This window comes from Podarcis filfolensis (assembly GCF_964270895.1).
Source record: "Podarcis filfolensis genome assembly, chromosome: 2".
NCBI lineage: Eukaryota > Metazoa > Chordata > Lepidosauria > Squamata > Lacertidae > Podarcis > Podarcis filfolensis.
The window spans coordinates 10192213-10218584 of NC_139605.1; the positions used below are offsets into that span (position 1 = coordinate 10192213).

The following is a 26372-nucleotide window of genomic DNA, read 5'->3' on the forward strand; positions in this document are numbered from 1 at the left end:
ACCTTCTCTCGTTGTAACACCTTCATTCTCCACTATCCTCTCTAGGTTCCAAATTTTATGAAAGCTGATGAGATAGTGTCAAGAGCAACACATGATCACTCCATTCAAACCTAATAAAGCACCATCGTTTTATAATACAGATCTATGGTGGAATTGGCTTATTAGACACATCTATTTTTTCTTTCTGAAGTGAAGAAATGATCTCAGGCTCAAGTAACAGTATTTCCCTTGTGAAATAAATAAAACTTAAGTGCTACATTTAACCGTAAAAATATTGCAATATATTGGAAGCTAAGAAGAGCCTGCTGGATCAGGCAAAGGCCCACCTAGTCCAGCATCCTCTTCTCACAGAGGCCAACCAGATGCCTGTGGGAAACCGGCAAGTAGGATTGGAGCACAAGAGTCTTCTCTGCCTTCGTGTGCTTTCCAGAAACTAGTATTAAGAAGCATTATTGCCTAGACCACGAGGGCAAAGCAGAGATGTCAGTCTTATCCTTTTCTTCAAGCTATCCATGTTGCTGGCCGTCACTGTCTCCTGTAGGATAGATTCCATAGATGAACTATGCTTCTGTTTATTCATCTTTTGCAGCCCTTAAAGGCAGATAAATGTATTATGGCCTAAGCTTTTGTGGGCTGCAGTCTGACAAAGTGGACTCTTGACCAGGAAAGCTGGTGCCACTATAAACCTCTGAGTCTCTTTGTTGGCTTTGTGTACTTATTTTGAAATTTGCACCAAGGTTGTACCACAGTATCTCCACGGAAGCTTAGGAACGGACAAAATTACAGGGTGTCAGCTCCGTGAATCTCAAGCCTCTCGTGCCTCCGCTGACAGAGCCTGAGAACGCAAGAGATGTGATTCAGTTGGAATGTGAAGCAGGGGAGGAGCAGCCAAGCTGCAGCAGGAGCAAAGAACAAAGAGCAGGAAGAGGGGGTGACGGGGGGTGGGGGCACAGACTGTTATCTCCAGTTTGAGCTCTGACACAGAGCCCCCGAAATAGCATGTCCAAAAAATCGTAGGCTCGAGAGAATCTGCGAGAAGAGGGGAAAAGAAAGCGAAAGTGGGGCCTTCTTTGCTGGAGGACTCGGCAACTGCAAGCTGGGATGAACAGGCCGAAGACTGAGCTCCACAGTAATTTATGAGTTTGAGATAATTACTACTGGAGTTGTCTCATGTCTGTGCGGGAGAACCAAGCCATTACACAGGGGTGCTAAAATTATTATCCCACTCACTCACTCACTCACTCATTCACACAAACCACCCCAGTCTGTAAGATTGGCAAGTTTACACAGTTTGCTTATAATACCAGCTGCTCTTGGACTTTATATGCCGAATCCTAAGTGCAGAGCCTCCAGCTACAGGAATTGTGTATCATGATAACTGGTCCTTTGTCCCTTAACCCCACCAAACTGGGGAGGTGCATGCATTTATTGTGTTTTGATGCTGGTGGAATGTATCATTCTGACCCTGTCTATAAAAAAAAAGAGTAATAGAAACAATTTAAATACATTAATTATAAATAATTATGCGAAGCATTTCATTCCCCTTCACCCATTTCTCAGGATTGGTGTGCAACATCATTATCATCAATTATTCCTGCCGTTGAAATAACATTTAAGATTTCAAAGCCTGGAGGAAGAAAATCTGCCCCCACTCCTTTCTGAAAGGGATTCAAGAAACAAAGAGCTGCTTCAGAGAAGGCCTCACCCCTTCCTTCTTCCTGTTAGGAACTTCCTTCCATTTGTCTCCTCTCCACCTTTTCCTCTTTCTCCCTCCACCATCCATCTGTCCCTGTCCCCATCTCCTCCCCCCTGGAACTCACCAGATTTCTCCAAGGGTCCTGGGAGGGAATGCTCAGAGGTTGTGGGGAGGGATGCGGGAGACAGCCTGACCAGGTCACCCGTCCATCTTCCTCCTTCCATCCTGGCCAGGGTTGCAGCTTCAGTCTCAGCTAGGTTTGCAGGTTCAGCTTCCTGAGGAGCGCAGAAGCCAGAGCCAGTTGCAGCTTCCTGGGAGGGAGGGAAGAAGAAGCCAAGGGAGTCTGAGAGCCCCTGCAGGGATTCTCCTGCCCCTGGAGAAGCCCCAATTGGGCACCCCCTTCCCAAGAGCCCCCACCCATTTTCAAACACCTTTGGCAATTTCTTTCACCTGCCTGTCCCACCTCCCTTCCTAAGGCTGGCATGGTATGCACATTAGAAGCTTGAGATTGTCGGAATTCAAGCCTTAGTCAGAGGAATTGGCCACTCTCCAGGTGCCCGGCTTGAGTTCCTTGTTGATCTCCCCCGTCAGCGGCTCCCGGCAAGACAAGGCGAGATCTCTTATCGGCGATCCTCCTCAAACGTGAGAAGAACACACCACTCCCCCCCTGCCATCCCCAGGGAGGGGAGAGAGACAGACAGAAATGTTTTTACATGCCTTTATTTCTGTCGTTCCAGCAGTACAGAGAAAACATGTCTGCATTCTCTTAACATCAACAGCAGAGAGAGAAAATAACTCCTCCCATGTACTTCCAGTACAGGGTCATGTGACACTCTGAGCTAACATCCGGTGCTCAGGGGTGTGAATAGACTGTTCCTTTGTTCCCACGGCACAGTCCCAAAACAGCAACATCCTGTTTGGCTTTCCAGCCATCTGGAGCACTCAGCCAGCATTGCTCCTTTTTCGTAACAGAGATTAGGTCCCATAGACCAACCAAAGTTTAAAGTTAGCTTAATATCCTGGCTTGTTCTAAAGTTGGCAGCTGTAGTGTCCTGGTTTGGGCAAAATGGAAAGTTTGTTAGTTATGGCTCATAAGAGACTGCCTGGTTTCAACACAGTTCACCCTCAGGGCCGGCCCAATCATGAGGTAAGCTGGGACAATTAGGTCAGGAGGCAGATGCAGGGAGATACGGGACTAGCACATTCCCTGCTCCCCTGTTTGTTAGCCTCGCTGCCAGTGCAGGACCACAGCTGGTAAATTTGTGAAGCTACCCATGCAGAGTCCTTCTCTTTTGCCCTCTCTCACTAAAGGTTGGGTGGGGGTCCTTCCTGGAGTGATGCATTCTGGTTGTGGGGGCCAGGAGACTGTGTTGGCAGCTAGAACCTGGCCATTATCATAATAAATCTGGCAAGATAGGCCAGTGTTATTCTATTTGCACTACACATGGCAGTGCTGAGGCTGCAAGACGTGCCAAGATTTTTACCACCACAGAAATGGAGGCAATTTAGACGAGGAAAACAGGGGTTGGTGCAGGGGAAACTCTTCCGACGTAGCTCCTGCTCTGATATAATTGCCAATCTCCCATGTATAGTAAAGTTTGCTCTAACAAGCCTTTTTATTTTATTTTTTTTAAATGATATTTTATTAAGTTTTACAAGAAAAAGGAAAAAAAAACCATACAAAGAAGAACAATACATATTAAAAAAAAAATAACAAAAAAGAGAAAAAAGAAAAAAAAGGAAAAAAGAAAAGAAAAAAGACCTCTTTTCAAATTCTTATCATTCATCACCTTATTTTCTTGACTTCCACCCGCCTCCCTTTCTTGTATTCCACTTTAAAATTGATCAGCAAATTAATTCTGTTAGTTTTGTCCTTATATAATTTCCCTCACATATTGTACTTCCCCAATCCTTGCTTACTGGAACCCCTTCATTTCATTTCAATGTCATCAGCATTCAAAAATTTTACAGTGTTTTTGTAAATAGATTTTAAACTTCATCCAATCCTCCCTTTGCAGATCACTACTCCTGCCCCCCCTTCCTCTGCCAGTGCCATTGATAAACCTACCGCCCTCCTTCGTGAATTGGTCAGATTGACTTCTAAAGCTCTCTTTGCCACCACCATCACCGCATCTTGTGGCAGTGATGTCTATCTGATTCATTTAGCAAGGAAATGGCTTCTTTTGCCTTCCCCAAATCAAGGTACACTGTGCCTACTCATGGAGGTTCTGTTGATCTGTCACAGCTAATAAAATAGCTGATAGATTTATTCCCTGGAGAACGCATCTGACCTTTCCCCAAGCTATCAAAGCTGGTCTCTTGTGTCTGTGTGTAAATAAGTAAGAGAGTCTTAAGATTTTATTCATGTTCAGATTATTACTCATTTCATTTCTATACTGCTTCATATTTTTAAGGAAAAAAATCTCAAAGCAATTAAAGGGAAATCTCATTGCAGTTTGTGTCCATAGGATCTTGAGAACATTAACTCTGTAGATCCAGGAGTTCTCTCCTCCTGATAGTCTCAGATTTGATTGTTCTTTCCTATAGAGCAGGAGGAACAAAACATTTATGGGCTTAAAGCTGCATTGATTCTGGAGGCCACATTCCAGTGAGCTTTGTGGCCAACGTATGCACATGCATGTACACACAGAAAAGAGATGCAGACCATAAAGTCACATGCACACACGCCAGAGGTGCTGCACACACTCACCAGACATGTTATCTAGCATACATACAAGTCTTGCAAACACAATCAGCATGTTTAGACCTTGCAACCCCAGTGCTCGGGTGGAGGAGAAATAAGAGCACAAGAAGACCCTTCTGAATTAGCAATGAGTTCTAGGAAAAAACACCCTTCTGATTGTTCTTTAGAAATCCTCTTTAAAGAGCAGCCAGAGGGATCATTTATTTCCAGATCAGAACTTTTATCCCATACTTCCAATTCACGAAGGAGGGCGATAGGTTTATCAATGGCACTGGCAGAGGAAGGGGGGGCAGGAGTAGTGATCTGCAAAGGGTGTCACGGGGCTGCAGAGTGAGAGGGGCACCTCCCTGCTGCACTGCTCTTCCTCCCCCCCCCCGCCTCCCCTTCACTCTCCGCCGTGGGGAGGACCGTCGAAATGGGCTGGGCTCCCTGCTGAGGGACAGGGACAGGGGAGGCAAAAGCCACAGCTACGCCGCTGATCCATCGGGAAGCAGCAGCTGCCTTGGACCCCTCATTCTGCCCCTTGAGCTCAGGACTGAAGGGAGCAGCTCCCCAGGGTCACCGGCAGGGTCCGTGCCAGCCTGAGCCAGAGATGTTTGCCCCTGTGCCCTCCTGCAGATGCCCTGCCCCTCAGCTGCGCCCCTTCCCCTTCCTGCCCGGTTGGGGGGCGCCCTGCAGCCTCTGACTCCACTCGGGGCCTGATCCTGCCAGGCGCACGTGCTCTCCTCCTCCTCCCCCCCCGCCTCCTGCACCTCGGACTCCTCGCTCCGTCCCTGCACCGGAATCCGGCTCCTCTCCGGGGAAACTCGCCAGGCCACGGCCCGCTGCTCCTCCGCTCTCCTCGGCGGGGGACAGGAAAGTGCAGCCGCTCGCGAGTCCCCCTGGCTGGCCCCGTTTCCTGCCTCTCTGAGCATCGGAGCTCGCTGGCTGTGGGTTGGGCCCTGGGAGGCTGCGAGGCTGGATGCGCCCCCTTGCGCTGTCCCTCAAAATTTTTTGTATCATTGGAATCTACCTGGCATCTTGTATGCTATCCAGAATGTTGGACAAATAAGTCTCCTTGTGATCTGATGTGCAATCAATCACAATCTGATGTGCAATCCTCATTAGTAAATATTTTCAGAAAGCTGGGACGATGCCACCCTGCAGCCATAGCTGTCAACTTTCAGATTTGAAAATAAGGGATCAGCAGCCTCACCTGTCCCGGGGACAGTCTACTCTACAGGATATCTAACAATCCGGGATAGCAGCGGGAAATGGCGCTGGAATAAGGGAATTTCCCGCAAAAAAAGGGAAGGTTGACAGCTATGCCTGCAGCCCGAATGGGTAGCTGGAGGAGGCAGTCCAGTTCCCAGCTCTGCTGGTTGGGATCATGCAATCACTTAGCTCCAGGAACCGACCTTTCCAAACCCTCCAACATTTCTCTGATGAAAATAGGAACATCCCATTCCATAAATATAATTTTCCTATTTATACACCGCACATCTTATTGCGTTGCCCCAGCCACTCTGGGAAGTTTCCAGCATATATAAAAAACATAATAAAACATTAAACATTAAAAAACTTTCTTATACAGGATTGCCTTCAGAGGGCCGGGGGTTGGATAACTCCATTCTCTAATTCTAAACAGTGGCACTTGGAGGGTTTTTCTTTCCCTGCTTTTTCATTCACTGCCTCTGGTCTCCTGCATCAATTTAGCAGAGGAGGGGAGCGTTTTTGGCTTTCATACTTCTCCACTCCCCACCCCACCCCCAATATAACCAAAAGGACAATATAACCAAAAACACACACACCGTTTGGGAGTGAGGACCAAAAAAATAAAATCGTTATATATATTTTATTACTTATTTTTGCAGTTCAATCTACTGTATCTATAAATTTTATTGTTTATAGCCAATGGCCACCACAATACAATATGAGCACAAATCACACAGCTGCAAAACAAAAGACATTGCATGCACCAGACAAGGATAAATCTATAGCGTACAAATTTATTTTCACATTTCTTTCAATGGGAAGTATATAGGGCAAGAGAGCCAAGGTGGTGGGGTCCAGAGTGGAGTTTCTATCATCCTTGACTGTCATCCCTGCTGGCTGAAGCTGATGGGAACTTGACAACAACATCTGGGGACATCTCAATGACTATTCTGTGATATACAAAATCTGAAAAGGATTAACGCACTGATCCAGAAGAGAATGAACTGAGAAGAGGCCCCACTGAATTATCTGAAGTGAATCAGAGGAAGATCATTACATAATAATAATAATAATAATAATAATAATAATAATTATTATTATTATTATTATTTATTATTTATACCCCGCCCATCTGGCTGAGTTTCCCCAGCCACTTTGGGCGGCTTCCAATCAAGTGTTAAAAACAGTACAGCATTAAATATCAAAAACTTCCCTAAACAGGGCTGCCTTCAGATGTCTTTTAGGATAGGATAGCTGCTTATTTCCTTCACATCTGAAGGGAGGGTGTTGGCTTCCTAACTATGAGCTACTCTGTTTGGATATCATAAAAATTCACAGACAGACTGACTTTAATGTTGTATACAGTGTAAGGTTGGGGAATTGAGAGTTGGGGAGAGCAAGCGGGGGGGGAGGGGTAGTACACTTTCATTATTTTACAAAGTTCATATGCAAGGTGTTTGTGTCAGTGTGACATGGGTAGCTTCTCTTCCTTTTCATTTATTAGTTTTCATTGGCAGTGACAAAGATCGGGGGGCCCAGGGCATAGTTGGTTGCCTTCAGTTGACTGCAGTAAAGGTGGTGGAGGCTGAACCATTTTGAGGAAGAGATTGTTGTAATTCTTGGTTGGTCCTTCAACTAAAGGTAAAGGTAAAGGGACCCCTGACCATTAGACCCAGTTGTAGACAACTCTGGGGTTGCGGCACTCATCTCGCTTTACTGGCCGAGGGAGCCGGCGTACAGCTTCCGGGTCATGTGGCCAGCATGACTAAGCTACTTCTGGTGAACCAGAGCAGCACACAGAAACGCCGTTTACCTTCCCGCCAGAGTGGTACCTATTTATCTACTTGCACTCTGATGTGCTTTTGAACTGCTAGGTTGGCAGGAGCAGGGACAAAGCAACGGGAGCTCACCCCGTCGCGGGGATCTGAACTGCCAGCCTTCTGATCGGCAAGTCCTAGGCTCTGTGGTTTAACAAACAGCACCACCCGCGTCCCTTCAAGTACTTGTTGAAGTACTTGTTGAAGTACTTGCTGTTAAAGTTGTTCCGTGGAATTCCTGATCTGGACCTTGTGTGGAAATGAATACGCTCCATCACAAAAATAAGTTTTGAAGCTTTACCGCAGAACAGTCTTAAACAGTCTAACAATAAGATAAGCATGATAAAGTAGCACGTTGCAAACAATGTTCAGTCCTTTATGTAATTCAGTCAGCTTTCCTATCCCTGGTCCCAGAGGGAGATCCTAAGCTTCTTCAACATTGCATGACTTATTTGCAACTGCTGCTGCTGCTTCTCCTAGCCATCTCCAACAAGCACCCACTGGCTTCTCAAGTTTAAGCTTCCTTCCGTGAGAGCTCTGCAGCTTATGCCTCCAGCAATGAGTTATGAGGAAAGATCCAGCCTCCTCTGAGGCTTTTGTCAGAGTGGAACTTCTTGCCTAAGTCTAAGAGAAAGTTCCCTTTATAGTATTTTTATTATAATGCATTCAAGCACAGCATTATATTTACATTAAACTTATAGCACTTGTTCCCTTCCAAGTAACAATGACACTTACAAACAGGTTATCACTTTCTTTTTCTTTGTTAGCTTCGCATGCCAGAATGTTCTCTCTCTTTTCCCTCAAATGCTCCAGGCGACCACAGATGAGTGTCTAAAGAGAAACCAAAAGCTCAGAGTTTGGGGGTGGGGTGAAGCTTTGAACATGATGTTGCCTCCTAGTGCCTGGGGGGCCAGCTATTAGATTTCTATTTGGTAAGTGTTGTAGGAGTTTTAAGGTTTTTTAGCTGTATATTTAAAAAACAAGGCTCTTGTGAGATGTTTCATTATTTTGTTATTCTGACATTGCATTGCACAGGAGCACCTTTGCACAGCTGTTTGAATTTTTTTATGAAAAAAGAATAAGAACACATTCTAAAGGGTTTCTTTAGAAGCTGAACAAGTATTTTATTTTTAATAACATAGGAAATGATGCCCAATTCTTAGTGCTCATCCTGGCTTTAAGATTAGCAGCCACACCCTCACAAAAAGGTATGAAAGGATTTTGTTAGCAAGATTCAAGGTTAATTCCTGCCTTGTATTCCTGGGCTGCCTCTTCCTTGAGAACCAAAATTTTAAAAGATGATGCTGTTAAGGTGCTAGACTCAATATGCCAGCAACTTTGGAAAACTCAGCAGTGGCCAGAGGATTGGCGAAGGTCAGTCTACATCCCAATCCCAAAGAAGGGCAGTGCCAAAGAATGTTCCAACTACCGCACAATTGCGCTCATTTCACACACTAGCAAGGTTATGCTTAAAATTCTACAAGGCAGGCTTAAGCAGTATGTGGATTGAGAACTCCCAGAAGTTCAAGCTGGATTTCGAAGGGGCAGAGGAACCAGAGACCAAATTACAAACATGCGCTGGATTATAGAGAAAGCTAGGGAGTTCCATAAAAACATCTACTTCTGCTTCACTGACTACATAAAAGCCTTTGACTGTGTCGACCACAGCAAACTATGGCAAGTTCTTAAAGAAATGGGAGTGCCTGATCACCTCATCTGTCTCCTGAGTGTTCTGGAAAAATCTAGGTGTGAGGCTGTTCAGTCAAACCAGCTCGTTGGGAAGAGCCCGCATATCCCACCAAATCCCAGAATACAGTTCGTAGAGCATCATTGCTATATGATTGTTACATCACTGACATGTCACAATAGCGGAGGGGTAGACAGGGGTTACACTAGTCTAACCTTGGCAAACATGTCCAGACAAGTCCTTGATAAAAGATTAGCATAAGCATGCCCATGTCAGGGCAAGACTCAGGTATAAGGTTAGCATAGGCAAATACCTCTGAAGTCCCATCACCCAAAGTACAATAGAACTTCCTTTGCATGTCTGGCCCCTTGGCACGTTTGGTGATAGGATTAGGCTTTCCTTGGCCCAGCTCAGCAATTGTCACCCCTGGACACTTCCTGGAGTCCTTTTTCAAGGGGAAAATAGCTTTGGAATGGAGGAAACTGGCAAAGGTGTTGATTTTATATTATTTTTAAAGCTAGGTACCGTATTTTTCACTCTATAAGACGCACCAGACCACAAGATGCACCTAGTTTTTGGAGGAGGAAAACAAGAAAAAAAGTATTCTGAATCTCAGAAGCCAGAACAGCAAGAGGGATCGCTGCGCAGTGAAAGTAGCAATCCCTCTTGCTGTTCTGGCTTCTGTGATAGCTGTGCAGCCTGCATTCACTCCATAAGACCCACACATATTTCCCCTTACTTTTTAGGAGGGAAAAAGTGAGTCTTATAGAGCAAAAAATACGGTAACTTCCCTGAGCTGTCAAGTTGAAAGGATACATTCAGGCATAATATCTGTAACATTTAATAACTTTAAAGATGTGCCCCCCCTAATTTCCTTAACATAAGAAATCTATATGTGGGACAAGAAGCTACAGTTAGAACTGGATATGGAACAACTGATTGGTTCAAAATTTGGAAAGAGCACAACAAGGCTGTATATTGCTCCCCGCTTATTTAACTTATATGCGGAATTCAACATGCGAAAGGCTGGAGTGGATGAATCCCAAGCCAGAATTAAGATTGCCGGAAGAAATATCAACAACCTCAGATATGCAGATGACACAACCTTGATGGCAGAAAGCGAGGAGGAATTAACCTCTTAATGAGGGTGAAAGAGGAGACTGCAAAATATGGTCTGAAGCTCAACATCCACAAACCGAAGATGATGGCCACTGGTCCCATCACCTCCTGGCAAATAGAAGGGGAAGAAATGGAGGCAATGAGAGATTTTACTTTCTTGGGTTCCATGATCACTGCAGATGGTGACAGCAGTCACAAAATTAAAAAGCGCCTGCTTCTTGGGAGAAAAGCAATGACAAACCTAGACAGCATCTTAAAAAGTAGAGATATCACCTTGCCAACAAAGGTCCGTATAGTTAAAGCTATGGTTTTCCCTGTAGTGATGTATGGAAGTGGGAGCCGGACCATAAAGAAGGCTGATCGACGGAGAATTGATGCTTTTGAATTATGGTGCTGGAGGAGACTCTTGAGAGTCCCAAAGACTGCAAGAAGATCAAACCTATCCATTCTGAAGGAGATCAGCCCTGAGTGCTCACTGGAAGAACAGATCCTGAAGCTGAGGCTCCAATACTTTGGCCACCTCATGAGAAGAAAAGGCTCCCTGGAAAAGACCCTGATGTTGGGAAAGATGGAAGGCAGAAGGAGAAGGGGACGACAGAGGACGAGATGGTTGGACAGTGTTCTCAAAGCTACCAGCATGAGTTTGACCAAGCTGTGGGAGGCAGTGGAAGACAGGAGTGCCTGGCATGCTCTGGTCCATGGGGTCAGGAAGAGTCAGACACGACTAAATAACTAAACAACAACAAACTTGCCAAATGAACCTTATATTGGCCCGTTTGAGAAGACCAGCTGCCATGTTTGAGTTTTTTTTGGGGGGGGGGGAGGCTTAAGCATCATTTTGGGAGGCAGCAAACGGTCAGCTTTAAGAACTATGGAATCTGTTATCTGTCACACGATAAACAAGGCCTGATTCCCGCCCCCACCCCTTAATCCTCTCCAGCTGTTTGCTGATCCATCAACCCTGATGGAGCTAAAAATATTCCTAGTTCCCCGAATTCCTGTCAAAACTGTCCCAAGATGGTGTCAACCATAAATTTTCCCTACTATTTTTTTGAACACATCTGAAAAATTGATTCAAATCAACATTCATAAGCATGGAAACGAAAATGTTGGTGCTCCCTTAAGTTTTCCTGGTTGTCCACTTCCAATCTCAGCTCTTGGCAGACTGTTTCTGAACTGGGAGGCATTGGCTGGTTCATGTCACCTGACAGCTGGAGGTTTCCAGAGAGAGAGTGCAGAGTGCTGAGGAACCAGATGCTGAGACTTCAGCTAGAGTTCAACAACACAGGTGCTTGCTATGTGCAATTTGGAGACAAAGAATCCTTTATTTTCAGTCAGATTCAGAACTATTTCCTGTCTTCTTACCTATGAATTACATTTCTGTTCCACACTCCCCTCATCAAGCCCACCACAAGATATATTGCTTTCACGCACACAGCAACCCTGCGAGGGAGGTTTCGCATAAAGATGGTAACCAGCTTTAAGTCGCCCAATCGGCTTCACGACTGAGGAGGGATTTGAAATGTCCCCAGCATTTGTGGACCTAGATCTTTGGACTCCAGCTCCCATGAGCCCCAGCCAGCGTGGCCAACGGCTAAAGAAGACGTGAGTTGCAATTTGACATCATCTGGAGGAGCCACAGGTTACCCAACAGGTCTGTTTTCAGCGCCTTGACCTTCTCCTGGCGCAGCTGCCCTTGGAACTCTTCGTACTGGATGTGCTTTTGTCCTGTGGTGCCTCTGCAGGTGGGCCTTCTTCAGGACGGAGAGGGCCTCACCACAAATCAGGCACACGGGCATGCCTTTCAGCTCCACAAAGAAATAGTCGTGTGTCCATCTTTTTTGAAAATGCGGCACTCCAAATCGATCTTCCTCTTCTTGTGGACACATTGATTGTGTCCAGAAACAGACAATTAGGCAGATGGAGCTGTTCTAATATGGGAGTCCTACGCTGCCTATAGCCAGCCCTGGTCAGTAATGTGTCTGCAGCTCTTTGAGCCATTGAAGTTTCTGAGCTCTTTTCAAAGGCAGCCCCAGGTAGAGTGTGTTAAAGTAACTCCTACGCAATGTGGCACCAGACTGCTTTCTTTTTTTGTAATTATCTGTTTGTTTTAAATTCTGTAGCTTAAATTCTCTTGATGCTTCTTTTTTTGAGAAGGGCCTCTTATGGTCACAAAGCAATGATTTTCAGTGCAGCTCCATAACACTGACTGTGCCCTCACACTGCCCCTTTTTGTGTGGGGATGTGGATCCAGAAAAGGAGCAGACGGGGAAAGGTTAAGCAGAATCCCACCCACCCGCTGTGCCACCCTTAGGTGTGCTCAGCCTTCACCTGCTTCATGACTCCACCTTGCATGAGAAGGCAGGATGGAGCTCCAGGAAACAGGAAGTGGTCCTTCAACCAGCCAGGACATCTCACCATCACAGACAGATCCAGTCTCCTGCTGTGGAGTCAAGAGTGGCCCTGGGATAGCAGAGAGAGGAGGGGAAGGGGCCAGGGACAGAAGGAATGGCAGGGCTTCAGATGCTCCCTTGGACCCCTCCCCTGACACCAAGGGGAGCTCCTCTTCTGGGGCTGAAAGCATTGGCGTGGTTTGATTTTATCAGTATTACAAGGAAGCATAGAAGGAAAGGTAAAAAACACCTATGCGGTTTATTAAAGTTTATTAAAATATCTGTGGTTTTTCCCCTGTGTGAGATTGTTGGTGTCTTCTAAGTTTCCCACTTTCACTGAAGCTCTTTCCACATTGAATACATTTTAATGGTTTCTCCCCTGTATGAGTTCGTTGGTGTATTCTAAGTGCTCCGCTTTTGCTGAAACTCTTTCCACATTCAATACATCTAAATATTTTCTTCCCTGTATGAGTTCGTTGGTGTATTCTAAGTTTCCCACTTTCACTGAAGCTCTTTCCACATTCAATACATTTAAATGGTTTCTCCCCTGTGTGAGTTCGTTGATGTATTCTAAGGTTTCCATAATGACTGAAGCTCTTTCCACATTCAATACATTTAAATGGTTTCTCCCCCGTGTGAGTTCGTTGGTGTATTCTAAGAGTTCCACTTTTGCTGAAACTCTTTCCACACTCAAAACATTCAAATGGTTTCTCTCCCGTGTGAGTTCGTTGGTGTATTCTAAGTGATCCACTATCACTGAAGCTCTTTCCACATTCAATACATTTAAATGGTTTCTCTCCCGTGTGAGTTCGTTGGTGTATTCTAAGAGTTCCACTTTTGCTGAAACTCTTTCCACACTCAAAACATTCAAATGGCTTCTCTCCCGTGTGAGTTCGTTGATGTATTCTAAGTGTTCCACTACGACTGAAGCTTTTTCCACATTCAATACATTTAAATGGTTTTTCTCCTGTGTGAGTTCGTTGGTGTATTCTAAGTGTTCCACTTTCAATGAAGCTCTTTCTACATACAGTACATTTAAATGGCTTCTCCCCCGTGTGAGTTCGTTGATGTATTCTAAGTGCACCACTTTGACTGAAGCTCCTACCGCACTCCATACATTCAAATGGTTTCTCCCCTGTGTGAGTTCGTTGATGTCTTCTAAGTGTTCCACTACGACTGAAGCTCTTTTCACATACAGTACATTTAAATGGTTTCTCCCCCGTGTGAGTTTTTTGGTGTCTTCTAAGTGTTCGACTTTCATTGAAGCTCTTTCCACATTCAAAACATTCAAATAGTTTCTCCCCCGTATGAATTCGTTGATGTATTCTAAGTGCTCCACTTTCACTGTAGCTCTTTCCACATTCAATACATTTAAATGGTTTCTCCCCCGTATGAGTTCGTTGATGTATTCTAAGTGCTCCACTATCACTGAAGCTCTTTCCACATTCAATACATTTAAATGGTTTCTCTCCTGTGTGAGTTCGTTGGTGTACTCTAAGTGTTCCACTTTTGCTGAAACTCTTTCCACATTCAAAACATTCAAATCGTTTCTCCCCCGTAATAGTTCGTTGATGTAGTCTAGGTTTTCCACTTTCACTGAAGCTCTTTCCACAGTCCGTAAATTCAAATAGTTTCTCTCCTTTTTGAGTTTGTTGTTGTATCCTCAATTTCTTTGTTCTTTCGCATAAATTCACATGTGGCTCCGTAGAATTCTGACTTTCATCTTCCTCACCTGTTTGGGAGTCTGGGAGGAAAGAGAATCCTGTTAGACTTTCAAGAAAGACAAAAAGGGAACTGAACACCTGTCAATCCCAATCTGCACCTTCTCTCGTTGTAACACCTTCATTCTCCACTATCCTCTCTAGGTTCCAAATTTTACGAAAGCTGATGAGATAGTGGCAAGAGCAACACATGATCAGTCCATTCAAACTTAATAGAGCAGCATCGTTTTATAATACAGATCTATGGTGGAATTGGCTTATTAGACACATCTATTTTTTCTTTCTGAAGTGAAGAAATGATCCCAGGCTCAAGTAATGGTATCTCCTTTGTGAAATAAGTAAAACTTAAGTGCTACATGTAACTGTAGAAATATTGCAATATATTGGAACCTAAGAAGAGCCTGCTGGATCAGGCAAAGGCCCACCTAGTCCAGCATCCTCTTCTCACAGAGGCCAACCAGATGCCTGTGGGAAACCGGCAAGCAGGATTGGAGCACAAGAGTCTTCTCTGCCTTCGTGTGCTTTCCAGAAACTACTATTAAGAAGCATTATTGCCTAGACCACGAGGGCAGAGCAGAGATGTCAGTCTTATCTTTTCTTTCACGCTATCCATATTGCTGGCTCTCACTGTCTCCTGTAGGATGGATTCCATAGATGAACTATGCTTCTGTTTATTCATCTTTTGCAGCCCTTAAAGGTAGATAAATGTATTATGGCCTAAGCTTTTGTGGGCTGCAGTCTGACAAAGTGGACTCTTGACCAGGAAAGCTGGTGCCACTATAAACCTCTGAGTCTCTTTGTTGGCTTTGTGTACTTATTTTGAAATTTGCACCACAGTATCTCCATGGAAGCTTAGGGACGGACAAAATTACAGGGTGTCAGCTCTGTGAATCTCAAGCCTCTCGTGCCTCCGATGACAGAGCCTGAGAACGCAAGAGATGGGATTCGGTTGGAATGTGAAGCAGGGGAGGAGCAGCCAAGCTGCAGCAGGAGCAAAGAACAAAGAGCAGGAAGAGGGGGTGCTGTGGGGGCACAGACCGTTAGCTCCAGTTTGAGCTCTGACACAGAGACCCCGGAAATAGCCTGTCCAAAAAATCGTTGGCTCGAGAGAATCTGCGAGAAGAGGGGAAAAGAAAGCGAAAGTGGGGGCTTCTTTGCTGGAGGACTCGGCAACTGCAAGCTGGGATGAAGAGGCCGAAGACTGAGCTCCACAGTGATTTATGAGTTTGAGCAATAAACCTGAGATAATTACTACTGGAGTTGTCTCGCGTCTGTGCGGGAGAACCAAGCCATTACACAGGGGCGCTATAAATTATTATCCCACTCACTCACTCTCACAAACAACCCCAGTCTCTAAGATTTACACAATTTGCTTATAATACCAGACACTCTTGGACTTTATATGCCCAATCCTAAGTGTAGAGCCTCCAGCCACAGGAATTGTGTATCATGATAACGGGTCCTTTGTCCCTTAAGCCCACCAAACTGGGGAGGTGCATGCATTTATTGTGTTTTGATGCTGGTGGAATGTATCTTTCTGACCCTGTCTATAAAAAATAAGAGTAATAGAAACAATTTAAATACATTAATTATAAATAATTATGCGACGCATTTCATTCCCCTTCACCCATTTTTCAGGATTGGTGTGCAACATCGTTATCATCAATTATTCCTGCCGTGGAAATAACACCTAAGATTTCAAAGCCTGGAGGAAGAAAATCTGCCCCCACTACTTTAGGAAAGGGATCTAAGAAACAAAGAGCTGCTTTGGAGAAGGCTTCACCTCTTCCTTCTTCCTGTCAGGAACTTCCTTCCATTTGTCTCCTCTCCATCTTTTCCTCTTTCTCCCTCCACCATCCATCTGTCCCTGTCCCCATCTCCTCTCCCCTGGAATTCACCAGATTTCTCCAAGGGTCCTGGGAGGGAATGCTCAGAGGTTGTGGGGAGGGATGCGGGAGACAGCCTGACCAGGTCACCCGTCCATCTTCCTCCTTCCATCCTGGCCAGGGTTGCAGGTTCAGTCTCTGGTAGGTTTGCAGGTTCAGCTTCCTGAGGAGCGCAGAAGCCAGAGCAAGTTGCAGCTTCCTGGGAGGGAGGGAAGAAGAAGAAGCCAAGGGAGTCTGAGAGCCCCTGCAGGGATTCTCCTGCCCAAGACATTCTGCTGCCCCTGGAGAAGCCCCAATTGGGCACCCCCTTCCCAAAAGCCTCCACCCATTTTCAAAGACTTTTGACAATTCCTTTCACCTGCCTGTCCTGCCTCCCTTCCTAAGCCTGGCATGGTATGCACATTAGTGGCCTGAGAGTAGATCCCATAGAACTTAAGAGTTAATCTGTAAAGGACTGCACATGGGTGGCCCTTGCATGGAGAAGAAGGAAGCCCCTTGCTTGCATCAGGACCCCCTGGGAGAGGCGGTGGATCCGCCCACTGCTCCCTCTGCCCTCGCTGCCTCCTCCTCTGCCCTCCTGCCCTGCAAACACACTTTGCTCTTGTTCCTCAGGGGAGAGAGGCAGGAAGAGCCTTCAAACCCATCCGTTTCCTCCTCTGCAGCCCAGTGAGAGGGGAAGGAGCTGCAGTGCCTGGTTCACTGCAGATACACACATGGTAAACACTGGGATTGTGAATGAACACGTCCTCCGCCTTCCATGCGGTGGGAGTGGGGGGGTTAAAAGTAGTGAGGAGACCCCCCCCTCCAGTCCTTTTGGGAAACAGGAGCTTTGGCCAGGAGTAAACAACTTACATGGCAAGTTCACAAGATAAGCACTTTGGAGCACTGCTTGCTCATACTGTGGGTGTTCTGTGTGTGTTTAGACCTAGAAGACAACATACACGTTTACACCACGTGATTTCTTAAAGAGGGCACTTCTTTAAAACCTATTTTTACTGCTATTCTTTCCAATTCTATACTGCCCTTCCTCCAAAGATCACAGGGCAGCTTACAATAGAAAAACACAGAGATGCATAGCAGAGTAGGAAATAAAAACGACAACCCTCCCCCCCAATCCAGTTGTGAAGTCCATAGATTGTTTAATAAGCCAAACCCCTGCGAGAAGAGCAATGCTTTCACTTGGTGCCTAAGGAAGGAAGGAAGCCGGACACTGAGGCTGGGGTATAAATATTAAAATTAAAATTAATACTATTATTAAGGCGATCCTGGCCAGCAATGCCCACCCCTCTCCCCTTTCCCGTCTCCTTCCCTGCAACTCCCTTTCCACCAGATCCCTGCAGGAGGAAGCTTCTCCCCGCCCCCCTTCAAGGCTCCCTTTAAGAGAACAGCTCCCTTTCCTCCCTTCTCTTCTCCCCATCCGGGGGCTTCTCATCCTGGACCCCCTCGCAAAGCCCCTTCCCTCATTCCCCGCCATTGGCTTTGCACTCACCCGAAATCCCGGGCAGCGGGGGCGGGAATGGGAGCCCCCGCGTGGGAGGCAGGGAGTGACGCGCTTAATTAGGAGCCTTGATTAGGAAGAAGCCCCCTCCTCCGCCTCCGCACGATGCAACCCCGCTTCCCGCCTCCTTCCCTCCTTCCTTTGCAAGCCCCAATTTTATCTCTGCTGGTGAAGCCGGAAGTGGAGGCAACTCTGAGGAGGAAGGAGAAGTTTGTTTCCACGCTCAGCCTCTTGTCTGTTATTTGATAATTGGGGGAAGGAAAACCTTGTAGCACCCAACCAATGGAGATAAGAGGGAGGGAACGTGTGCATAGGGAATATAAGCTCATTCTTTGCCCCAGCTGGACTGTGCCTGCTTTGGCTCTCAGCTCTTGCAAGAATATATTGTCCTCACTGCTTCACCAGTTTTGTTCAGATTGCATTTTAAGGAGCAAGTTCAAGGGTCTTGTTATAGGAAAATCCTTGGGCTCACCTGGATTACCAAACAAAGACGCCAGCCAGGAATATAGGAGCAAACCAGCAGCCAGGAGACCTGATCTTTATTTTTAAAAAAACTGTTGCAACAGGACTTCCACCCACCACCAGGAAGGAAGCCCAGAACAAAGGATGGCTCCCACTTTGATCAGTTTTACAGAGATACCCACAACACCCGTAAAATTACATCATAGATACATTACAAATACATCACAAATTGGGATGGTCTGGCGACAGAAACCTGAGCATCAGGGCTTCCCCCATCCTTCCACTGACCTCCACCATACATTCATCAAGTGATGCAAAAGAGATATTTACATGTCCCTGTTTCCCAGCCCAGTTAATCACACCCTTTTGTCTTGATCTGGGTTTGCTATTGTTTCTGGAATGGCTACCTGTCCCGCACTCAGGTATCAGGATGCCAGAGATTATATCACTCAGGCAGAGGGGCTGCTGAGTACATGGGCTCACACTTTAGAGATTATGTCTGCCCTCACTCATGTCCCAAGCTCCTCCCTTGGCAGCCATTTCCTTTCTGAACAGAACATTGGAATGGTGTAAATCCAACACTCGAGTGATTCTATATGAATTTCTGAAGATTTCCCAGGGAGCCAGTGCATAGATACATTTATCAGGGAATTGTTATGTGCAGCAAAGTCCCTTTGAATAGGTAGGAAAAACTGTAATGAAGTGTTTTGTGGGGACATTTGCAGAAGTGATTGTGTTGATTTTGGTTGTCGGTCGGTGTGTGTGTGTGTGTGTGTGTGTGATGTCTGCTGAAGGGGCAACACTCTCTCTCTGGCTTATTACACATTCATTACACACAGTGTCTTTTGCAGTGGCCTGTATTCTCCTCACAGACACAGAGACACAGGAACATTGAACAGGGACTTGCAGAAGCAGCAGCAGCTGCCAGACAGACTAATTGCCAAAGAATTCCTCACATGCAACCCCTCCCATGAATCTTTTTGGGGGAACCATGTACTTTCAATACGTGCTGAATGTACACTACGGATGTGAAATAAAATATTCTTTGTGGGAAGTACTGAGAAAAAGTGGAGGGCAATTTTAATTTGTAAGGACGGGGGGGGGGGGGGGAGTTCTTTGCTTTGTTTTCTGTCGTTGAAGAGGATCCAAAAAGCAGCAGTCTGATTGGTCCTAGAACAATAGGATTCAGAATGCAGCAGTCCGATTGGTCCTAGAACAATGCAGCAGTATGATTGGTCCACAGGAGCCACCCAGTCCAGCTCCAGGTGGAAATGTATCCGCAACCTGATTGGCCTGCAGGAGAATCCCAGAATTAGCCAATTATGTGTGGCCCATTGTGTAAATAATGGACAGTGGTACCCCGCTAGACGAATGCCCCGCTAAACGAAAAACGCGCAAGATGAAAGGGCTTTCTGATATTTTTTCCGCTTCGCAAGACGAATTTTTCTATGGGGCTGTCTCGCAAAACGAAAATTTTTTCGTGGTCTCCCGGTTTTTTTGCCTTTTCTGAAAGGCGCTAAGCCGCTTATCTGCAAATTGCCGCTTATCCGCTAATCCGTTAAAAGCCGCTAATCTGTCAATTACCGCTTATCAGCTGATCCGCTGATAGCGGTGCTCCGCAAGACGAAAATCTCTGCAAGACGAAGGCACCCGCAGAAAGGATTAATTTCGTCTTGCGGGGCACCACTGTATATAAAGCAGATATTTTGGGGGAACCTTAATTCCTCACTACTATGAGCTGAATAAAGAGCATGAAATCCACACTCGACTCCGAGTATATTTCATGGATGTTTGAGTACTCGCGGAAAAAAGCCCCACTTTTTTTTTGAACACCATATTTGCACAGGGGGTGGAAGACCATTGGCTCTGTATGCAGCTGTTATAATAAAAATACTGTTCCCTTTCCCTTATGGGGTATCTAAAAGCCCATATAGAGTCCTTAACTAGGTTCTCTATCAGCAGTAAAAAATAACAGAGGCTGTTATAAAATATAAAAGAAATGTTCATAAATGTACCAGGCAAACACATACATAAATATATATAACAGACATTTAATTCCAGCAAGCTGGTCTCTGACCCTAATAATAAATTCTTCTTCTTCTTCTTCTTCTTCTTCTTCTTCTTCTTCTTCTTCTTCTTCTTCTTCTTCTTCTTCACAACAGAGGCCAACCAGAGACTATTGAGAAGCAAAGCAGCTAGTAAGCATGATCTTTATTAAACTTTATTAAACAGGGTCCCCCACTCCCCACATGCAGGTAGGGAGGAGAGGAACCTAGAACAATGGTGTGCAAGCTGTTATATATGTCGGGATCTCAGCTCCGCCAAGCTGATAAAACTCATCTTCCTCCGAGCCTTCAGAATCGCCCTCCAGACGAATAATTAATGACCTGATCCTTTGATAAGGCCTCAGGCACGTTCTCCCATTCAGCAGAGAATCCAGCACAGGGATGTGATGAGATTTATGTCTACGTTGCAAAGCTTTATTTTCTAAGCTACGCAGACAGCAAAATACACTTCCTCTCTCTCTGAGAGCAGAGAGCAATTGAAACAATAAAGGAACAAAGGAACAGGAAACCAGTAAACATCACATCCGGCTCCCAGCTCCCGTGAGACTTCCAACAGCCTGGAAGGTCTCTGGAATGTAAACAGAGTCCTGTGACTCAAAACAGCTGCACAGTGGCACAAACAGAAAGTAACAATATAGACATTTGAAAATTACCTCCTCTGTATCTCAAGACCACCCCCCAAACATAATACAAACATCACAGAAGGGGCGGTCTACAGCAGAAAACCTGTCTGCCAGGATACCTGATAATGGTCACTGAATGCTTTTACCTGGGCATCCTGGCCATCCAGGTCATAGGCTCACCCTTTTCATACACAGATATGCTCTTAAGACAGGATTTGTGAGCAAAGAGACAATGGGGAGGCTTTCCCATTTCCTTCCTCATTGCAGAGAAACATTTGAAGTCAATTTGCAAGAGACAAAATGGTTTCAGGATTGCTCACCTGTACTATTTCAGACACTTTGTTTATGTACTTATGTATATGTTTGCCTTGTAAATTTATGAATATATATATATATATATATATATATATATATATATATGACCTTAGAATTCCTCTAACACAACCATGTACACAAGAACTCTATAGCAATGATGCCACAAGCACATGGGGTCTCCCAGGGATCTTCCCCAGTGGGAGTCAATTCCTCTGTAAAAAGATGGAATCTGACACCAAGATCAGGCAAAACCACAAGTTGTTTTCAAAACACCGCTGCACAGCCAACACCCCAGCTCTTGCAGTAAATAGAGACTCTATATATGATACGCTATTCTGAAGGAAATCAGCCCTGGGGGATCACTGGAAGGACAGATCATGAAGCTGAGGCTCCAATACTTTAGCCACCTCATGAGAAGAGAAGAGTCCCTGGAAAAAACCCTGATGTTGGGAAAGATGGAGGGCCCAAGGAGAAGGGGACGACAGAGGACGAGATGGTTGGACAGTGTTCTCGAAGCTACCAGCATGAGTGTGACCAAACTGCGGGAGGCAGTGGAAGACAGGAGTGCCTGGCGTGCTCTGGTCCATGGGGTCACTAAGAGTCGGACATGACTAAACGTCTAAACAACAATGTATGTAGTTTAAATTCTCTTAATGCTTGTTTTTTGAGAAGGGGCTCTTAGTGTCACAAAGTAATGCCTTTAAACGCAGCTCCATAAAACTGATTGTGCCCGAACAAAGCCCCTTTTTGTTTGTGGATTTTGATACAGATGAGGAAAGGTTAAGAAGAATCCCACCCCCACCCCCAGGTCACCCTTAGGTGTGCTCAGCCTTCACCTGCTTCATGATTCCACCTTGCATGAGAAGGTAGGATGGAGCTGCAGGAAACAGGAAGTGGTCCTTCCACTGGCCAGGACATCTCACCATCACAGACAGATCCAGTCTCCTACTGTGGAGTCAAGAGTGGCCGAGGGATGGCAGAGAGAGGAGGGGAAGGGGCCAGGGACAGAAGGCATGGCAGGGCTCCAGATGCTCCTTGGACACCTCCCTTGACACCAAGGGAGAGCTCCTCTTCTGGGGCTGAAAGCATTGGCATGATTTGATTCTGTCAGGATTGCATGGAAGCATAGAAGGAAAGGTAAAAAACACCTATCCGGTTTATTAAGTTAATTTAAGTATCTGTGGCTTTTCCCCTGTGTGAGTTTGTTGGTGTATTCTAAGGTCTCCACGTTGCCTGAAGCTCTTTTCACATTCAATGCATTTAAATGGTTTCTCCCCCGTGTGAGTTCGTTGATGTCTTCTAAGGTTTTCACTTCTACTGAAGCTATTTCCACATTCAATACATTTAAATGGTTTCTCCCCCGTGTGAGTTCGTTGGTGTATTCTGAGGGCTCCATTCTTACTGAAGCTCTTTCCACATTCAATACATTTAAATGGTTTCTCTCCCGTGTGCGTTCGTTGGTGTATTCTAAGTTTTCCAGTTTCACTGAAGCTCTTTCCACAATCAATACATTTAAATGGTTTCTCTCCCGTATGAATTTGTTGGTGTCTTCTAAGTGTTTGGCTTCCTCTGAAGCTCTTTCCACATTCAATACATTTAAATGGTTTCTCTCCCGTGTGCGTTCGTTGGTGTATTCTGAGGGCTCCACTTTGACTGTAGCTCTTTCCACATTCAATACATTTAAATGGTTTCGCCCCTGTGTGAGTTCGTTGGTGTATTCTAAGTTTCCCACTTTCACTGAAGCTCCTTCCACATTCAATACATTCAAATGGTTTCTCTCCCGTGTGAGTTTGATGATGTATTCTAAGTGCTTCATTCTTACTGAAGCTTTTTCCACATTCAATACATTCAAATGGTTTCTCTCCCGTGTGAGTTCGATGATGTATTCTAAGTGCTTCATTCTTACTGAAGCTTTTTCCACATTCAATACATTCAAATGGTTTCTCCCCTGTATGACTTCGCTGATGACTTTTAAGTGTCCCACTTTGACTGAAGTTCTTTCCACAATCCACACATTCAAATGGTTTCTCCCCTGTGTGAATTCGTTGATGTATTCTAAGAGGTCCACTTTCACTGAAGCTCCTTCCACATTCAATACATTTAAATGGTTTCTCTCCCGTGTGAGTTCGTTGATGTATTCTAAGTGCTCCACTTTGACTGTAGCTCTTTCCACATTCAATACATTTAAATGGTTTCGCCCCTGTGTGAGTTCGTTGGTGTATTCTAAGTTTCCCACTTTCACTGAAGCTCCTTCCACATTCAATACATTTAAATGGTTTCTCCCCCGTGTGAGTTCGCCAATGTACTGTAAGGTTATCCTTCCGGTTGAAATTCTTCCCACACTCCATACATTCAAATAGTTTCTCTCCTTTGTGAGTTTGTTGATGTCTCCTCAGACTTCCACTGTGATAAAAACACATCCCACATTCCATACATTTAAGCTGTTTCTTTGTTCTTCCCAATGAATTCACAGGTGGCTCCACAGAATTCTTACTTTCATCTTCCTCAATTGTTTGTGAGTCTGGGATGAAAGAGAATCCTGTTAGACTTTCAAGAAAGACAAAAAAGGAACTAAACACCTGCCAATCCTAATCTGCACCTTCTCTCATTTTAACCCCGTCTCCATTCTCCATTGTCCTCTCTGTGTTCCAAATTTTTAGGAATGAATATGTGATAATGGCAAGAGCAACACATGATCATTACATTCACACTTAATAAAGCAGCATTATTTTATAATACAGATCTATGGTTGAACTGGCTTATTAGACACATCTCTATTTTTGTTTTTCAAGTGAGGAAATGATCTCAGGCTCAAGTAACAGTGTCTGCTTTGTGAAATAAGTAAAACTTAAGTGCTACATGTAACTGTAAAAATATTGCAATATATATGAACCTAAGAAGAGCCTCCCCTTCATGGATCACTACCTTGCCGTGGCGAAGGGGCTTCAATAACTCAGAGAAGCTATGAGCTATGTCATGCAGGGTCACCCAAGATGGACAGGTCATAGTGGAGAGTTTTGACCTGGAGCAGGAACCAGCAAACCACTCCAGTATCCCTGTCAAGAAAACTCCATGGACAAAGACAACAGGCATACAAAAGTTATGACACTGGAAGATGAGCCCCTCAGGTTGGAAGGCATCCAACATGCTACTGAGGAAAAGCGGAGGACAAGTACAAGTAGATTCAGAGCTGATGAAGCGGCTGGGCCAAAGCCGAAAGGTCGCTCAGTTGTGGATATGCCTGGAAGCGAAAGGAAAGTCCAATGATGCAAAGAAAAAGTTTGCATAGGAACCTGGAATGTAAGAACCATGAACCTTGGTAAGTTGGATGTGGTAAAAAATGAGATGGCAAGAATAAATATTGACATCCTAGGCATCAGTGAACTAAAATGGACAGGAATGGGCGAATTCAGTTCGGATGACCATCATATCTACTATTGTGGGCAAGAATCCCATAAAAGAAATGGAGTGGCCCTCATAGTCAACAAAAGAGTGGCGAAAGCTGTACTGGGATGCAATCTCAAAAATGATAGAATGATCTCGATACGAATCCAAGGCAGACCTTTTAACATCACAGCAATCCAAGTTTATGCACCAATTACAGGTGCTGAAGAAACTGAAATTGACCAATTCTATGAAGACTTACAACACCTTCTAGAAATGACACCAAAGAAGGATGTTCTTCTCAATACAGGGGATTGGAATGCTAAAGTAGGGAATCAAGAGATAAAAGGAACAACTGGCAAGTTTGGCCTTGGAGTTCAAAATGAAGCAGGGCAAAGGCTAATAGAGTTCTGCCAAAAGAACAAGCTGGTCATCACAAACACTCTTTTCCAACAACACAAGAGATGACTCTACACATGGACATCACCAGATGGGCAGCATTGAAATCAGATTGATTATATTCTCTGCAGCCAAAGATGGGGAAGCTCTATATAGTCAGCAAAAACAAGACCTGGAGCTGACTGTGGCTCAGATCATCAACTTCCTATAGCAAAATTCATGCTTAAATTGAAGAAAGTAGGAAAAACCACTGGGCCGGTAACATACAATCTGAATCAAATCCCTTATGAATACACAGTGGAAGTGAGGAACAGGTTTAAGGTTTTAGATTTGGTGGACAGAGTGCCTGAAGAACTATGGATGGAGGCTCGTAACATTATACAGGAGGCAGCAACGAAAACCATCCCAATGAAAAGGAAATGCAAGAAAGCAAAGTGGCTGTCCAACGAGGCCTTACAAATAGCGGGGGAGAGAAGGCAAGCAAAATGTGAGGGAGATAGTCAAAGATACAGGAAATTGAATGCAGATTTCCAAAGAATAGCAAGGAGAGACAAGAAGGCCTTCTTAAATGAGCAATGCAAAGAAATAGAGGAAAACAATAGAATGGGAAAAACCGGAGATCTGTTTAAGAAAATTGGAGATATGAAAGGAACATTTCGTACAAAAATTACCATAATAAAGGACAAAAGTGGTAAGGACCTAACAGAAGCAGAAGACATCAAGAAGAGGTGGCAAGAATATGTTAGGATATTTCCGTTCCACCTTAAAAGGGAGCAGGCTTTGTGAGTCACAGAGTCTGCGTATTTCCTGTTCACAGGATGTTTCTGTTTTGATAGAGCTTTTGTCTCCCTCTCTATATGCCTCAACACGCAAGCAGGCAGTCATGTTTTTTCCTTTGTTCTGACCAATGCTGAATAAAGTTATAAATAATGCTCTCCTGCGTGCACTTTCGCTGTGCGAATTTCTGCTGATAGTGCGTGCATCAGCTCTGGAATGTGGCAAGCTATTTTCTGGAGCTCGTGTCGTGAATTGCTGACATGCCTCGCCTCTTCTGCTGGAAAAGGGGCGGACGTAAATCACTCCGGGAATCTGACTCACAGGATTCGGACGTGTAATTATGTGTGCTGCTTGTACATATGTAAAATAAAGGCTGTACGTATCTATGTATCTCTGAGTGAGCAGAAGCATTTCTTGCGAAGAGTATTCCCAAGCCATCACAGCATTCCCGGAGTCACCGTTCTCTTCGCAAGAAGGAAGAAGCAGAGCCATGCAGAAACCATCAAAAGAGAGAAAAGGTACGCCGTAGCCGCCCAAGGGAGCGGTGGTGGGTACCGGAGCAGGGCTATCGGTGGAGACAGTCTGGCAGCAAAATGTTTTACTACAATTGCAGGTTGCGCAACTTGCTAGT

At 45.0% G+C, this 26372-nt stretch overlaps 2 protein-coding genes across 4 annotated transcripts in view; both read right to left on the bottom strand.

Moving 5' to 3' along the window:
* The window catches only part of LOC310756648 (uncharacterized protein), a 51327-nt gene that overhangs the window by 2002 nt on the left and 22953 nt on the right, over nt 1-26372 (bottom strand). The window contains exons 2-3 of one of the 3 annotated variants that reach the window (XM_083601141.1): nt 17707-18269; nt 1821-2007 (exon numbers count right to left, since the gene is read on the bottom strand). In XM_083601141.1, coding sequence (XP_083457267.1) covers nt 1821-1920 — 100 coding nt within the window. In that variant the 5' untranslated portion in view covers nt 1921-2007; nt 17707-18269. Of the gene's footprint in view, nt 1-326; nt 1470-1820; nt 2008-5152; nt 5330-17706; nt 18270-26372 lie in introns of those variants that run through there. The other 2 variants (XM_083601140.1, XM_083601142.1) reach the window with 2 other exon arrangements.
* LOC310756655 (uncharacterized protein) overlaps nt 11523-26372 on the bottom strand; it is an 87727-nt gene continuing 72877 nt past the window's right edge. The window contains exon 4 of the mRNA XM_083601159.1: nt 11523-14354. Within this exon, the coding sequence (XP_083457285.1) occupies nt 12883-14354 (1472 nt within the window). The 3' untranslated portion in view covers nt 11523-12882. The remainder of the gene's footprint in view (nt 14355-26372) is intronic.